The sequence below is a fragment of the Hipposideros armiger genome, unplaced genomic scaffold (assembly GCF_001890085.2).
Source record: "Hipposideros armiger isolate ML-2016 unplaced genomic scaffold, ASM189008v1 scaffold_616, whole genome shotgun sequence".
NCBI classification, from domain to species: domain Eukaryota; kingdom Metazoa; phylum Chordata; class Mammalia; order Chiroptera; family Hipposideridae; genus Hipposideros; species Hipposideros armiger.
This window is the reverse complement of record NW_017731966.1, coordinates 618,446-636,555: the sequence shown is the minus strand read 5'-3', so window position 1 is coordinate 636,555 and position 18,110 is coordinate 618,446. Positions and strand designations below refer to the sequence as shown.

Here is an 18,110-nt window from a genome sequence, read left to right as displayed (position 1 = left end):
CCATCTGCCCTGGGTTTGTGGTTCATAAAACACAAAACAAATAGATTAGATAATAAAAAAAGCATGACATTTAACTGGACTAATATTTGTTTAAACATCCAATAATCCTCTCTCTTAAAAGAAAAAGGATTATAGCATCCAAATATCCCTGTCCTGTATTGTCAAGACATTTCACTGTCACAGGCTGGCTGTAGTTACCTCCCTTTTGTGAAAGGCTTCACTGCAAGTGGCTTCTGTCATGCTAGCACCCCAGGGGGAATTGTGTGGCTTAATCTCCATGCAACTCTTTTGAAAACCTTGGTAAATTAATTCTGACTCTGAGATGCTCCCGAGGAGTGGTTTGGGGACACTAAAGCCTTCTCCCATTTCAATGTGCTCAACTGTTATGACTAAGTTCAGAAATGAGGCTCTGAAGGCCATTCAGCTGAGGAGTTTGGGGAGCAAGGTGCCCAAATGCCTGAAATTACCCACAGATTCTGCTAATTGGATTTGAGTTAGAGGTGTTCACCCAGATGATCAATAACTATCTTACAGTGCTTTGGAGACCTTTGATAAAATGAAAATGGCAGACATTAATAGCATCTTTCTTAAGTAATAACCCTACCAAAACATGTTACTAGTTCTTCTGTACTGGTATTTGTGGCTTGCTTAAAGAAAATTCTACCTTAAATTAGAATGACTAGAAAGCACCTAACCCAGTGCCTAGGACATAGCTGGAACTCAATAAATAGTAGCCTTTGCTATTAAAGTCCCAAAGAGGGAAATGAGTGTTAATATTTCATAAAAGGTTAATGTAAATTGCTAATTATCTCCATAGACTGTAGTTTTAGAAATGACCATATCCTTTTTTAAGTTGATTGTTAATTAAATATTGTGTAGTGCAGTGATTTCCAAAGTTTTGTATGTTTGTTTTTAGCATAAGAAACCTTTCCCCAAAAAAAGCTTGATCAGAAGCCCAATATGTTAAAACAGATAAAACTGAAGCTGATCTGGTTGAATCTAGAAAATGAGTGGGAATCTCAGAGTCCAGGTGGAGGCCCAGCTTTTCCCAGCAGAGCCCCCAAGATACCTCTCCTGTATCCCAAGGTCTCAGCACCAGTAGTCTAGGGCTCTGTGTCATATAGTTGCATTTCTTTTATCTTTAGTGCTATCATTTACTATCAACCTACTATGTGCTAGCTGCAATACTAGGCAAACTACATAAACAATTTCCTGTAATATATTTTCCCAACAGCCCTATCTAAGGGTATCATTATCCTCATTGTACAGATGAGGCCACTGGAACTTAGGGAATTTATTTAATTTTTCCACACAGTTCCAAAATGAGCGAAAAGTCGACTCAGGATTCGAATCTAGTACTTTCTGATGCCAAAGCCTCTGTCCATTATTTTGTACTGCTTCTCGAAGGCCGGCATAGACTGAATCATGAGTTGTAATGATTGAAACTGGACTAAGGTGCCACCACCACTGCCTATCTTACAGGTGAAATAGGCTCCCTGGTGTGCGATTGCCTAGTACTTTCTTCCATTTCAAAGTCATTAACTGTGAAAAGAAAGGTAAATAACATAGGAACTACATGCTACAAATGATCTGAATATCAAAAAGAGGTAAAAAGTTACCCTTATGGATCATTCTATAAGGAAGAGAGCCTCCAAAATTCTTTTTTTTAAATAATATATCACATTTTTCTTAGAAAGATAAACTTGCCCCCTCCCCAAAAGCTGACCCTTCATGCAAGCAGAATTTGTCATCGTTGATATAATATGACTGAAGGAATATGCTCCAAACATGCCTATGTTTTCCACATGTCAGTAACTGACACCTGCCTTGGGTTGGGTTAAGCATTGCCCTCTGGAATTTCTCTTTGGAAATGAGGACCTCTGGTTGGGTAACTTTGTAGTATCTCACACTTCAGCATGAATAATTGTATTAGGTACTTTATCCCAGAGAAGGATTAACCAAAATTGGAACAAGAGCTCAAGCTCCTATGGTAGAAGAATGATAAAAGTGGGGAAAAAATGTTGGTGAAAGAATATCGTTTTGTGGGGTACATACTGTGTGGCAGGCATATTTGACATATCACTGTAAGATGAGCTGTAATATCACTGTAATATTTACACATGAAGAAATGGAGTCTCACAGAGTTTCACTCATAACTAGTAGCTCATGGCTGGTAAGCAGCTGGCTGTCTTTTGAATCCACTGGTTCTAGAGCTTGTACTTGTCTCAGTGTGCCATGCTGTCCCATTTTGTCAAGATTCACAGCCTTCCCAGGACAGTCGGGGAGACTGCTGAGTAGCTGACATGTGAATCACAAAAATGCGGCGTTCACCAAGTGCATAATGAATGAGTGTGTTCTTTGTCACTTCTAGGTGTGTACAGAAGGCAGACTGATCTTGGAGTTCACCTTTGATGATCTTATGAGAATAAAAACATGGCACTTTACCATTAGACAATACAGAGAGTTAGTCCCACGAAGCATTCTAGCCATGCACGTAAGTAATTTCATTTCTATCTCACTTTCTTTCCTATTACCCCGTCATTTTATTCAAGGAGAAAAAGTGCAGCTTGTCTCTAAAAGAGCTCCAGTAGTCTCCACACTTTACATAATTAACTCTAAATTTTAACTTTTCCCTCAACCATTTTAATATGCAGGCCCTTTTCCCCCTCCTTTGTTTCTGAGTGTGATGAATTGTGAGATTTTTTTGATACTGTATTATTTTAAACTCTAAATTGAGGTTATCTCAATAAACAGTTTGTTCTTTTCTTAAATTCCATTCAGTCATTATCCAGTACTGCGCTGCCTGGGCTAATAAACCTGTTATTTATAACTGGGGAAAGAAATAAAACAAGAAGTAAGAAAAACAGTTTCCAGTTTTGATTAGAACCATCTGAGGAGACTTGGGGCACACAGACCTCAGATCTGTTTCAGGAGTTGGCCTTTCTAGCCAGTGTTGGAATGAACTGGAGTATTTGGGATTCTCTTGGTTTCCATTGGGCATAAATCACATCAGATTCATTGAACATTATCTGATTCCAGGGTGGATTCAATGCCAGTCTAGAGATTTGATAAGAACTATCAAGTGCAGTCCCTGAAGAAGCAGTCAAAAGGCATTGACTTAAATAAGTCCCTCCCCCTTCATCCATGACATGGCAGTTTCCATAGAAAAGCTTTGGAGCAAAATCAGACTTAATGACCCTGATTTTTAAGACCCAGTATAATCAAAAGAGAATAAAATAACAGTGGCTGGCATTTATTGGGTGTTTGCTATGCGGGCCGTCATGTTAGACGTTTCATACACATTATAATTAATCCCCATGGTAACTCAGAAAGGTGAGTTATCATCATTCCTATTTTAGAAGTGAGAAAACTGAGGCTCAGAGTCCAATAAGTTGCTCAACGTTTTCAGTCTACAAGTGGCAAAATCGAGATTTCAACTAAGCTGGCTCTGACTCCAAAACCCAGGCTGATAAGCCAGCTGCCTCCCAAATATCCAACTCCAGCTGTCTCCCCAGGCGTTTGTCCTCACCCCATCTTCCCCACTGGCTAACCCAATCTTTGCCCCTGTGCTTTCTTCTTTGGCACCCCTGTCTCCTGCTCCATTCTTTCAGCTTCTTCATGTCCCAAGTCCCTCTCAGTTTTCAAAGCCCAGTTCATATCCTCCACTCTCCTTGAAACAGTCTGGAGTAGTGTCTCTTATTCTCAAAATAGGCTGAAAGGCAGCAGAGGGTAGTGCTCAGGATCCTGGGCCCTGGAGTGAGACCATATAGGTTTGTATCCCTGCTCCTGAGTGACCTTGGGCACGTGACATGACACATCTGTGCCTCCAGTCCCTCATCTATAAAGTCGGTATAGCCATAGAGCCTGCCTCGGAGGATTTGTTTGAGGATTAAGACTTAATGCATCTAAAGAACATAGAATAGGACCTGGCACATAGTTGGTCTTCTGCAAGTATTGGCCATTGTCTTAAAGAAGCACCAGCAACAATATCTTTCCATTCATCTATTATTATCCTGTCGTCCAACTGTGATGTAAGCACCTTGAGGTTAAGTACGACTATTTGATGCATCGCTATAGGACCCGCTCTTTCTGGCATGTGGAAGGCTTAATAAATACTGGCCATGTGTCCAGAGAAGACCTGCTTCCAGAAACTGACATGAAAAGTGACATGCTTTGACTGTTTTCTCCTACATTTTGTTTTTTATTTGCATACACAGAGTCAATTGGCTATTTCACTGTGAAGAAATTCTTCAGAAAAGAATAAAGTGCTAGTCTAACCTAGATAGTCTCATCAATGGAGATAAAGGAATATTTACTTAAGTCTCCCTCCCTTTAACACCAATTTGCTCATACCAATTAAGAAAGAAGAAAGACAGAAAGCATCGACCAAGAGATTCATCTTAAAATAGAATCCAGACAGAATTTTCATTTTTCTTTCTGGCCAAACAGAACATTTGTGGTGGCCCATAGAATGTACATTTCTCTTTTAAATGTGGCTGATAGTTTGGAAAATGCAGTGCTTACCCTTATAGTCACACAGGGTGAAAATTGTTGAGGATATTTATTTCTAGCTTCAGCTCAGTGGGGAGGAGAGTTAGAATTCTTAAATATAAATATATATGTTTATACATATATATTACATAAATTACATATATATGTAATACACACACACACACACACACACACATGGTGCCAAAAAAATGTATACACATTTTAAGAAACGAAAAAACTATTAAATTTTTAATACTTAATATATCTGATAACAAAAGATGGATACAAGTCACATTTGACTTCTGCAATTACAAGAGGTGCTCAAAGTGGTTACCATCAGCGTCCAGACACTTCTGATTATGGCAAACTACTGCTTGAGCAATGCTGATCAAAGTGTCCACTTGTATACATTTTTTTGGTATATATTCTAATTTATGGCAGTTGCAAAGTTTTCAAATATAGCCCTAGACTCTGCGCTGTTAAAACAACACTGTCATAACCGGAAACAAAGGCCCATCCTAAAGCATGGCTTCCCAGAGGCAGAGGCCATGCCCTGTGATGAGTGCCAGAGACTAGTGGTGTCCTGGCTTAATGACCATTCTCTTGAAGACACAGGGCCTCTCCCAGAGCAAATAGAGTCATTTCTCCCAAGACCCGGAAGCACATGTGACTTGGCTAGGTTCTCCCTGGCCAGTGGTCTTGCACCATTGATCCACAATGTCCTTGAGCATTCTATGCAAGTGTCTTCAAATGTGAATTAAATTATCCCCAGCAACCTGCCCTCTGAGAAAAAGCAACACTGAGGAGATTGCATTTCTTGGCAGCTGTAGCACAGCCTCAGACTTTCTTGAGATCATCTTGCAAGGATAAAATATGTGATTCTTTTTTTTCTGTTTAGGCACAAGATCCTCAGGTCCTGGATCAACTGTCCAAAAACATCACCAGGATGGGGCTAACAAACTTCACCCTCAACTACCTCAGGGTAAGCCCAATGCGATGATTATACTTCCTGGTGAGTCTGAAAAGTACTTCAGAGGTTTATGTGTATCGTGAACATAGGAGTTAAAATGAGGTAATATAGCACAACATATATGTCTTGTACCATGGTGTGTGTGTGTGTGTGTGTGTGTGTGTGTGTGTGTGTGTGTGAGGCATCAACAGAGGAAGGTATTTATCTCACAAGTATCAAACCTAGATTTTGTCAGGGGCGTTGATCTTCCTCTCTACATTTGTATCACTCTTGAAATTAATTATTCAAAGGCTAGCAATGTCTGTCTCATAAAATGCTTTGATACTGTGTCCCTCTGGTTGTCTCGAGTTTCTAATGTGTTATTGTCAAGTTCACAGCCTCTGAGTCTCCACCCAGGGACCAGTCACCCCAAGGGGACTCAGTGTGCCCTCCAGAGAGAGTCCCTGGAGAAATTGAAACCAGTGCGATAACCCAGACATGTATTTCTAAGGTTTCTTAGGGACTCTCTGGGTAACATGTAACAGATTTCTTGATTTGGATAGAAAGTCAGTTTTTATTTAAAAAAATTAAGTGTTAGACAAAACTCTCTGCCTACGTAATACTTACAGCCTCCATATTTGGTATAATAGGGTCACATACATCATACCGGTTAGGGTGGAATTGCAGTTGTCGTGGTACAGGTAGAGGATATGGTTTCCCTCGTATAAAGCAAGCATTGTCCTCCAGAATCAACCAAAAGGCAGTGGTCGCAGCCCACATTCCTTTGCCTCTGAGTTGCTGAGTTCCTTCCTTGTCACTGTGTGGCAGCTCTCTTCTCCAGGCCCCCCACCTCATCCTCAAGTTTATGCTACCATGTCTTTATCCTGCCGGGCTGGGCAGGTCAGTGAATTTTATTTTGTGTTCACATTCCTCTGTGTAGTCATTTTTGCGTATATTGAAATGCTGAAAGGCTTTGGCCAGCTTTTTCTTCTGTAAATTCGAAATGATTTGGAGAAAGGCTTCTAAGTCAGGTACTCATTGCAAAGTGCCAGGCCCTAGGCTACATGCTGAAGATTCAAAAGTCATAGTCCCATGAGGGTCAGACCTATAAAGAGAGAAAATTACATACAGAATGGTAAATACTATGATAGAAGTTTCCAGATGGAATTATAGGAGCACAAAACAGAGACCTCTCAGAAGAATTGTCAGAGAAGGCTTCACGGAGCAGATGATGCCTGAATTCAGTGTGAAAGAGTGAATGAAGGGCGAGCAGAGGAAGGGGGCAGGATGGCCATTTCTATCAGCAGGAAAAGAAGGAGCATGGATTGGGGGTGGAATTCCAAAGAGATTCAGGATGCCGGGACATGAAGCGAGCAGCCAGGACAGGCGGGAGAAAGAGTTCATTGGGATCCCGGTTTTGGAGCAACTAGCTAGCGGGGCCACTGGGCGAGGAGCCTCTGAAAGGGTGAGTGTGAGGCTGGCAGGGCCCTCCCCCTGGGTAGAGGCAGAAGAGACCTTTTCTAAACCCAGATGCTCCGGAGCCAAATCCAAGTGTGACAAGAGTCGCAGTCAGCTTCGCGCGCACCACCTCATCCCAACACCCCGCCATTTTGAGTCTCACACCAGGTTGTTCTCCACTAAATAGCCCCCAGGCCTCTGCTCAGAGGGAAACCAGAGTCTACCCAGGAGGGTGGGTCCACAGGCACATGCTCCCAGGTGGGGTATGCTCCCAGCTTCTGGCTCTGCATTCAGACCTGGCCCCCTTGGGGCTGCTGGCACAGTGGAGGTGAGTAGCAAGGCCTGGGAAGTGAGGGTCTGTTGGTGGTGTTCTGTCTGCAGGAATTCAGCAGGCTGCTCGACACTGTCGGGCATTTCATCTTGTCAGGGCCCCTGAGAGGTTTAGTTCAAATCATCTGAAGATGCCTCTCCCCAGGCAGACAAAGAAGTTCCACACTGTGTGTCCTTAGCTGACCCCATGGAGGAACCTGGGACTTTGGAGTCTGTCCTAGCCTTCGTCGCTAGCTTTCTGGTGAGATCTTGGACAGAGTCTGTATTTTATTTTTTAGCTGCATTTAACACAGATTAATAAATGCTAAATGTCCTCTTATTGTCATCAGTAAAATGGTGATCTTCACCCTGCGGTCACAAGGCCCACCTGGTCCCCAGGTCCTGCAGTTCTCTGATTCGAGCCTGCAAAGACTGAGGAGACATTACCTGCAAAGGGTGCCAGTAGCCCTAGCGCCTCTCCCAACAGTGAGAAAAGAAATCCATTTATGGGGTGCACAGTGTGGAGTAGCGTTTCAGAGACCACCGTTTAATGTAGCGCTCACTGCACGCTGTGCCGTGCTGGATGTCCTGACTTAACCAGTCTTCACAATGGCCCAGGTGCACTAGTATCATCCCTGTAAGTGAGCCAGGAGCAGAGTGGGTGGGTAATTAAACTCAGTCGCTCAGCTTTCTACCACCAAGTGGCAGGACCGGGACTTGAACTCAGGCGGTCTGGATCTAGAAGCCAGGTGCTTCATGGAGAAACGCTGTTGCCTTTCTAGTAAGATTGTAGAATTGTGATCTTGAGAAAAAGTGGATCATGTCTTTCTTTTTTTTTTTTTTTTTTTTATCTGAGCCCTCCTGCCACCTGTTGGCAGCTCAGCGGCAGCTCAGCTCGGGCCAGGAATTGAACTGCTGTTGCTCAGAGCTTGCACTCTTGAGGGAGCTCTTAACCAACTGAGCCACTCGGCCGGCCCAGATCATGTCTTTCTTGCCTTGATGGGAGAGTCAGCATCTATCAGTGGGTCCTTAATCCATTTTGCCTAAGTCAGCTTCTTATAGGGTTTAACATGACAATTAAGTGTGATAATTCATAAGTGCTTAGCACAGGACCTGGGGACAGCAAATGCCCAGTTAGTAGTCATTGTCATTTTTTATTGAGCCCCTACTATGTATCCATCATTGTTCTTTGCACTGGAACCCTTCTCTTCCCATCCAGTTTTCCCATGCTACTTCCTTCCCACCCTTCAGGACTCATTCGTTCATCACCTCCTCTGAGAATCAATCTCTGGCCCTCGGCTAGGGCAGCAGCCCATCCTGGTCTCATGCTTAGCTCTGGGTAGGTCCTGTGTAAGAATCCTCACTCCACTCATCGGTGTCCTTCACTAGACTCAGCAGCCTAAAGACAGACCCGTTATCTTGTATTTCTAGAGCCTCACAATACGCACTGGTAAGTGCCTCTTGAATAGATGGTTGGTGGATGGGAGTTTGGTAAATGAAGGCTGGATTTTGACTGACATCAAAAAACAAAGCAACAAAATGCAATAGAACTACAAATTTCTTCATGGGTGATTATTTTTGTCTGTTTTCTTTGGCCAGATTTTCTTGATGCCGGGATACATGAACTTTTTTTAAGCATTATGTTTAATGTGACTTTAAAACATCTTATCCTGTGTCCCAGCCACAAGACATTTTCTTTGTCATGTTTCCTCTTAACACTTGGATCCATGCATATGCATAATATCTGCATAAATGTAATCAGCATACATGTGAGTTCTTAGTGTTATTTGGTAAACACTTTTGCATGTTTCTACATAGTCATCCTATTAACCATTTATAATAGCTGCAGATATTCCAGTGTGGTGCTATGACAGTGTTTGTTTAATCATTTCTCTAAATGTCGAGCACTGAACTCAAGTTCAAGTTGCTGCTTTCACTAATATCATCTTCTAAACACCTTTGCCATGTCCTACTCCAGGTGGTGTTCTCTGCAAGCAGAGGGCTGAGCTATGGATGCCATGTGATAAGAAAAATAAATGTGGTATGGATTTAGAGAAATGTGGGTTCAAATCCTAACCTCCTTACTACCTATAATGACCTTGAGCAAATTGTTTACTTTCTCTGAACCCCACTTTCCTTATCCAAAAATTGGAACAAATAATGTTCCACAGGTTGGCATGATTTACAAGAATAGACAAGTTAGAATTTATAAGAGCCTGGCACACAGAAGGAGCATACTAAATACTAGTTCTCTCCCTTGCTGTCTGGGAGAAGATCAGGGTTCAACTTTCACTTTTGCTACTCCCTTTTTATATGATATTGATCAACTGCCTCAATTTCTTGCAGGCTCAGTTTTTTCATGTGTGAATGATCATGTACATTATGAGTCATAGTAAGTGCATCACAGGTGAAGGTTAAAATGATCATGCATGTGAAGAGCACATTTAACTCCGAATTACAACACCAGGAAGCCAATAAGTCTCATCTCATTTATCATCTCCTGTACATTCATTGGTCATGGCCTTGCATTCTTTGCTGAGATGCTAAAGCCATATGATAGATCAGGAAAAAAAAAAAAAAAACAAGAGAAGTCCATGATTAATACCTGCCAAGGAGGGTAGCAGGAGGGAGCCTGGGACACGTGCTATGTATTTGGCACCCCCTTTCCAATACAAATATTATTACAAATGTTGAATCATTATCACTGGGTGTTTCAGTGTTATCTAGAAGCTTTTTGTTGTTGTTATTTGTTAAATAAGCCTAACTCTTCAAATAACCAGTGTTATCTTCTGGGCATGAAAGCATTTAGGTCTCACAGTAATGGTTTTTGATTCTGTATCTTTAATTTCCCAAGTGAATGAAGTTTTTGTTGTTGTTATTGTTATACTTTAAAGAACATTGGTCCCTGTATGTGGCTTCCACTGATAGCAGAGGAGTACAGTCCGATGCCTCCAAGAATTGGGCAATTAGCTTTGGACAATGGCCCCCAACAGAATGACACGACGTGGCCTCTAGCAGAATGAGTGTGGCTGGAGTCAGCGTTTGGAATCCTGCCAAAGTGTTTTTGTTTTTTATTTCTATAAGGCTTTGACTGCCAGTCAGGATATTTTCCTTGGTCTTATGCATGAGGAGGGATTACAGTGCAACCCCTTGTCCCACCTAAATGTGATGCCTGAGAATGAAACAGGAATCCCTGCTCAGAGATTGAGACGAACCGTAGTTATTGGCGGTCAGAACGGGCTGGGATCTGAGCAGACCATTCACCGTTCACTCATTCAGAGAGACCAGCAACAAGCCCTTATTAAGCGGTAAGGTTCGGGGAGCAGGAACCACACCAGGAAATCTTCTGTGCACTTTAGAGACCTCCAAAAGGCTCACAGCCCAAAATGTGCTATTTAGGGTTTCATCCATGGGTCACTGCGGGTTTGCAAACTGTTTGTTGCTAGTTTATGATGAGATAAGTCCAGACAATGAGAGTAAGAACTTGAAAACTTTGGTAGCAACTTGATGTTGCCAGGGCATTCAAGTTCACCCAAGTTCATCCAGTGGACTCATCCCACTGGTCAGGATACAGTGCAGTTCGTGTGCTATCAAACCCACCTGATGTGTGGCCACTAGGCAAAGGCTGGAGGAGCACGTGTCACAGAGAGTTTGATGAGCACTATGACATGAATCTGATTCAGAGATAAGGTCCCGTGTATCCAAGGACCATGGGGGAACCATAATTATCATCAGAACACCATTAGGTATTGAAGAAATTCTGTATGTTGTCAATAAAATAGATAGGTATTCTTATCCCCATTTGACAGATAAAAATTTGTCAATGCATATGGTCACAAAGTTAGTCCAGGGCAGCGGTGTTTTCCTGGGCTCAGGGCTAGCTTGTCCCCAAGCCTGCTACATACGCCACTGTAGGTGAGAACTGCTTGTTTGGTGTGAGCCCACGGAGGAGAGATGGTGATTTAAAAGGGAGGAATTTGGCCTCCGAAACAAAGCTGTCACACCTCATTCTGACTTTTCCTCTCCTTCTCCTCCTCCTCAAAGAAAGGCTCCATCTGAGAGGAGGCAGGGAAAGGCCTTCTGAGCCATGGGACCGCTCCACGCACAGAATGATTAAGACTTGGAACACCCGAAGGGCACTTTTAATTGCATTTGGAGATAGAAAAGTAGTACATATGAGTACATGATAAGGGAATTAAAGCAGTGAACTCTTAAAGAAGTCAAATAACCATAACATACAGATATCCCAGTGTCTGGAAAACAGTGATTTCTAATGTCAAGCCAGAGGGAATAGCTAGTAGAACATTAAAAGAATATATATATGTACACACACACAGCACACACAGCAGCCTGAGTCCCTTCTCTCTCATACACACACACACACACACACACACACACACACACACACACACACAAATGTGAGAACAGTATTTTAACAGAGCAGTCCTAACTGAAAACAATTTCAGAGTCACAGATGCTTCTAAAATTCTTGGCCTTAAAACTACAAAAAGGGCTTGGATTAAAGAAAGTAATTTCTCAGCCTCAGACACTAGAGAAAGAGAAAGAAATTGTTGTTTAACAAGACACTGAAAATCCGGGGGGATGGTAAGGTGGGAAATTGGCAGTCTGGAGGGAAAAGAGCTGAGGGATTGCAAAGTTAAGTACAAGGTGGAGCCCAGAGTTCATCCATCCTCCTGAGAAATAACCTTCCTAATTGTCTAGAATGGTAGAAAATGTATCAGGAAAATGCAGAGAAGGGGGCAAGGGGAGAGCTGTTTGAATTAAAGTGAACTGAATTTTAGCTCATAGGCAGGGAAGTGTCCTGAAACATGAAGGGGGAGCTAATAGGTTTCATTGCTTTGTTATGAGGTTCGAGATCTTTCTCTGTGTCCGCTGTCTGACTGCTCTCTAACTTTGCACAGGCACCATCGTATTGCCCGCAGAACACTCAAATGCTTTAAGGAGAGTGACTGTTAATTAGGTTTTATGGTCTCGTCATCTGTTTCTAGCAAGAGTCTAAGGAACATAATAAGAAAAGAGTAAACAATTATGTGAAGGCAGATGAGGTTAAAGTCTCTGATCTTGATCTATATAATGTGCTTGAAAATGGCTATAAGTGTGGACCAAAATTAAGAGAAAACAAAATTTAAAATGCTCTCCATTTACCTCCCAAAGGAGAAGAAGGGAGGGCAGTGAACTGGTGCCATTCAGTGCCTATTGCGGGCAAAATGCAAATATGATTTCATATAATTCTCACAAGTAGTTTGGGAGGTAGGCGTTAATGACCTCATTCTACAGAAGAAGTAGAAGCTGAGGCTCATAACGTCCTGGGACTCACCTGACGTCCTTCAGTGGGCAAGCTGCCAGGCCGGGACTTTGTCCCATGTTGGCCTGATGCCCTCGCTACTCTGTCACGCTGCAGAATGTCACCTCCTCCCAAGACTGGGTGGAAGACCTGGATTAGGTCCGTCATTTCCACCGAGATGACCAGGCTGTTTTGCCAAATTGTCAATAGGCAATTGCCAACCGATGCAATGGATGGAGAGCACTGAACATTAAGTATAATGGCTCAAATCCCTAACTGGACTCCTCTCACAGTCTGCCACATCCCTGCTTATCTCGGGATTTCCCAAATCCCAGGCCTCAAGGCATCACTCATCTCCCAGATTTTTATCTCTACTACTACACCCAGACTAAGGTGTCTAGCGCCTGACCTATATTTTTAAAACATAGATTATGTCATGTCATTCCTATGAGGTGGACTTTAAACCCACCTGCTTAAAACCACCCAGTGAAAATCCTGCAAGGCATTATGGGATCTGACCTTCCCAACTTCATCTTAGCAGTTTCCAATCCCCTGGTCTAATTTTTGCTTTTTTTCAACATACCAAGTTCTTTCCCATGGCAGGGCCTCTGTACTTGCTGTATCAGACCACTTATCTAGCTATAGAACCTGGGACAATTGTTGACCCTTTCAGTGCCTCAATTTTCTCATCAATAAAATGGGGATAATCATAGCCCCTTACCTCAAGGAATTGTTGAGAGGGTTAACTGCAATGACACTAGTAGAGTGCTTAGAATAAAGCCTGGCATGTAGTAAATGCTCAAATTCATATTTGCTATTTTGTCGTCATCATCATCATCTCATCATCATCATCATCATCATCATCATCATCTCCATTGCCTGGAATATTCTGGCCAGAATTTTGCATGACTGGCTCACTGTCATTCAGGTCTTAGGACATACATACCACCCCTTCCAAGAGGTCTTTCCTGGTCAGCCTATCTCAAGGGAGCTTGCCACCCCAGCCATTTCTATCATACCTCATTCCCTGTCTTATTTTTCTTATAGTATTTTCATCAGTTGAGTTGTCTTGCATGATATAGTTTAGTCCACTGTTATTTCTCTACCTCCCATGCCTGTCACTGGAGTGTAAGTATTGATTGGGCTGTCGGAAAAGTCGTGACGTATTTTTCCTATGTTTTTTGTTTCAAAAATGCGTCATGAGTTTTCCAACGACCCAATATTTTGAAAGCAGGAGTCTGGCCTTTTCTTCCCTACATGTAGAATAGAGAGTTAATAATTTTAAGTCTACTCAACTTGAGATGTGCTCCTCGAAAAGTGGGAAGTTTTAAAGAGCAAACCATTTATAACGCCCCAAATTCCAGTGTTGCCTTGGAATACATGAGTCCACTTATATGAGGGTTATTAACCGCCTCTGACATAGACTGAATGCCTGTAGCACTTTCCTCTAAGGATTTGAGATTCTTCACAATCCATAAACAACCTTGTCTGTGAGGGTAGGTGAGACATGTCATTAACTGTATTTGACAAAAGTCCCTCATCTGTAAAACAAGGGAAATTAAGAAGGACTTCTAAGGTCTTCTACTTAAGCATTCTATTGGGTTGTCGGAAAAGTCATGACGCATTTTTGCAACAAAAAAAACAGAAAAAATACGTCATGAGTTTTCCGACAACCCAATAGAAAGAAGAAATACAAAATAAAAATAATAACAAATACCACAAGTAAAATGTTAATACATCCCATGCTAGAAATGAGGAGACTGAAACCAAGAGGTTCTACAGCTGGATGGAGGCTGACCCAAAGCTATGTGCCTATTCGTAGAGGGTGGGCTCTGGTTTTCTTTTGGTTTTGGTACTCCATTTGTAGGACTTGTTCACATCCACTCAGTCCACAAACAATTACTGAGCACCTGACGAAGTCTCCCCAAAAAGCAGCTCATTTCTCCCTCTTCTCTTCTTACCTATTTCTCAAGCTTTGTGAAATAAGGTAGCAATAGAGTGATCCCTTTTCAGTTCATTGTGCCACAGATCATCATGGCAGCTTTTGGCATAAGAGCAGAACTCTAGAAATCTCACGAGATTTTGTAGAAAAAGTATCTGTAGCCTTAGGAATTAATCAAAGCTCTTTTTCTTTCATTTTCCAACACCCCCCTTGGATTCTGCCCGTGTTTGACCCACAGAAGAAATTGGTGGCCATCGATCATATTCTTGAACAGTTTTATCATGAGTAGGAAGTTAAATGGAAAAATGAAAGCTTTTAGGATGTTCATTAACAGAATTTACAAACATACACAAAAATGGTAGCAACCCTGCCATTTTACACGTAACTTCTGGGCTTTGGGAGTTTGGGTATGTCACTAATAGATGGGAGGCAGGAAGCACAAGTACTTGGAGAAAATGTGAAGTGTAGTCTTACATGAACAGTGGCCATAACCTGGCAATGGGTCTTGTCCTCTAACAAGTCCCTCATCACCAGCTGCGTTGCAGCGGTTGGCTCTGGTTTGCAATTAAAAGCAAAAGCAGTTTCTCTTCTGAAAAATGAAGATGATGGGGTGAAACTTACTTCCAAAGGTTAGAGAGTACATGTGATCACTTACACTAAAATGCTTTGTAAGCTGTAATGTTCTCTTGCAAAAGCAGGTACCCCTCACACATTATCCAAACCCTCAGTGTCTAAACTTTTGCTGTCCTAACTCAGGAATCAATGAGTTTTGTATAAAATATTAAATAAATCCTTTGTTATCTAACTCAAGCTACTCAGTATCCAAAACTCAGGAACCAAATTGATTCATTTAGCTCATGTATTTCCATTGATCCACCTCACTCTCTGAATTCTCACTCTTCAAATCTGGAAACACGAAGTTTTGGATGGCAAGAAATAATTGAACTAACAGCCATCATTATTGTCACTATTGTGAAATTGATGTTTATGCAAGTCAAACACTGTTCAGTATTAGCTTTTCACATGGCTTATCCTAATATTTAAGGGACAGGGACCTTAGATCCAACATAAACAATCATTTGGCTCCATGGTTTTTCCATTTCCCACCATCATCTTCCAATTCCTATTCGGCATTATTATAATAACTGTAACACCCATTTATTGCTGGTGACTGAGCCAGGCATGGGAAGTTGCTTAATTAAATCTCAAAATCTCACTTAAAAACATATTTATACTTTGAGTAGATAATTTATGCATATAGTGCAAAATTTAAAAAGTGTAAAAACCTTTAAAATGTATGCCTTTCACACCTAGCCCCCAAGTTCCTTGTTTCCCTCCCTAGAGGCAAGCCAACACTTCTAGTTTCTTGCATTTTCTTCCTGGGATATCCTATTTATAGACAAGGCATATTGCTGTACACACACACACACACACACACACACACACAGAGACCACATACATGCACACAAATGGTAATATACTATGCATACAGTTCTAAAAGTTGAGCAGTGGCTTTCTTTTTTCTTTTTTCTTTTTTTTTTAAGATTTATTGGGGAATTGGGGGAGGGGAACGGAAAAATTGCTGTCCTTTTGTTTTTCAGTCTAGTTGTGGAGGATGTTGCTTCACTGGCCCATGTTGGTATTATCATTGTGCTCTTCCCGGGTGAGGCAGATTGGTTGCAGGTCATTGGATGGCTGCTCACAGCGGCTCTTGGCAGCTCACACGGGCTGCCGGCTGTTCAAGGTAGCTTTACGGCTTTACGGCAGCCCACGCAGGGGCTGCAGCCTATGCCGTCACCGGCGACCCACGGCAGCTCAGCTCCAGGTCAAGCAGTTGTTCATCATCTTAGCTGCAGAGGGTTCAGAGTCACTGGCCCTAATGGGGGATCCGAACTGGGGCCCCGCTGCTCAGAGCTGGTGTCACAAGCCAGCGCTTAACCAATGCACCACTCGGCTTGCCCGAGCAGTGGCTTTCTTTACGAAAGCAGCAGAGACCCATCCTAACCAAGCATTTACTCTGGAGATATGCGATAACTTATTTTACCAGTGCATGTGTAAAACAGAAGGGTTGCTACCATTTCTGTGTATGTTTGTAAATTCTGTTATTCAGTGATGGACATTTAGGCTGTTTCTAAACTTTTTCTACTATTAACAATGATGTACAAATATCTTTTCATACTCGATTTTGCACAGGAGCAATTAAAAAACTAAATGTGTAGGAGAAATTCCTGGAAATAAAATTGCCAGGTCAAAAGACATGCACATTGTAATTTTGGTAGATGATCTCAAGCTATTCAGCATAGAGGTTGTCCAAGTTTCAGTTTCCCCAACAACATATAAAATGACTATATTCCACATTTCTCAACAACGAGAGGTTATCAAATTTTTCTCCTATTTTCTAATATTGTCAGTGAAAAATGATATCTCATTTTCATTGCAATATGCATTTTTCTTATTACAAGACAGATTTATTATCTTCTCATATACTTAAGAGCCATTTATATTTCCTTTCTTGTAAATTATTCGTTCATATAATTTATCTGTTTTTCTATTGAGTTGCTGATTTTTTCTTATAGATATGTAGGGTTTTATATTTTAAAGAAGCACATGCTTTGTTGTGATATAATTGAAATTACAAAGTTGTGGTTTAATTTTTTTTACCTTTGTCTAAGACCGCTTTACCCCCTGAATATATTATGTGTGTGGGTGGGCTTGTGTGTGTGTATGTGGTAAATGAAGCATTATTTCCCTTATATCTTATATTTTATGTTTCATGTTGCATGTTAGCCCTTTTTAAGCTAATAGTAGCAAAAAATATATATTATTCTGTTTCGAATGACACTTTAAAATTTGGGGGAATTTTTAAATGTTTAAATAATTGATCCAGTATAAATTGGGTGTATAAAGTGTGAGGAACCTGTTTAGTGATGCCGTTGTTCAAACACCATTCAGTAATTAATACATACTCTTCTCACTGATTTGAAACACCACTTTAGCATATTCTAAATTGCCCTAAATGTTTGAGTCCATCTCTGGACTCCAATTCCTGTTCTATTAATTTGTCTTCATAGTCTTTATCTAAAGCCACACTTTTAAAACTATTGTTGCTTTATAATGTACTTTAGTATCTAGTAGAATTGGCAGTATATCATTATTCTTCTCTTTAGGATTCTAAAATCCTTGTCTATTTTTTCATATAAACTATAGAATTAGAATAGATAATTTTAAAATAAATTTATTAGAATTCTGTTAAATTTATAAATTTGCATTTGGGGGATTGCTATTATTATGATGATTGGTCTCTCTATCTAAAATATTGAGTAGCCTCTCCAATACTGAGGTCCTTTTTGTGTCTCTTGGTAATATTTTGAGGGTTTTTCTATGTATGTATGCATGCATGTATGTATGTATATATGTATGTATTGTATGTACATGTGTGTGTGGTTTTCCAAATAAATATAGATATGTATACATTTGCCATTTCTTGATCACTTTGTAACTAGATAAACTATTTTTGTTTATAATCATAAATATTGTCTTTTCTTCCATTTGTACTTTAATTGGTTTTGTTTGTATTTCTGAATGTTATTGATTTCTGTATATTAATTTTATTCCCAGGCACCTTACAAAATCTTCTTAATAGTAATAATACTTTT

General features: G+C 41.0%; 1 protein-coding gene across 8 annotated transcripts in view; it reads left to right on the top strand.

Moving 5' to 3' along the window:
* Positions 1–18,110, top strand: part of LDB2 (LIM domain binding 2) — a 204,713-nt gene that overhangs the window by 132,295 nt on the left and 54,308 nt on the right. For all 8 annotated transcript variants that reach the window (XM_019625132.1, XM_019625131.1, XM_019625126.1 and 5 more), the window contains exons 3-4: positions 2,372–2,494; positions 5,390–5,473. In XM_019625132.1, the coding sequence (XP_019480677.1) occupies positions 2,372–2,494; positions 5,390–5,473 (207 nt within the window). The remainder of the gene's footprint in view (positions 1–2,371; positions 2,495–5,389; positions 5,474–18,110) is intronic.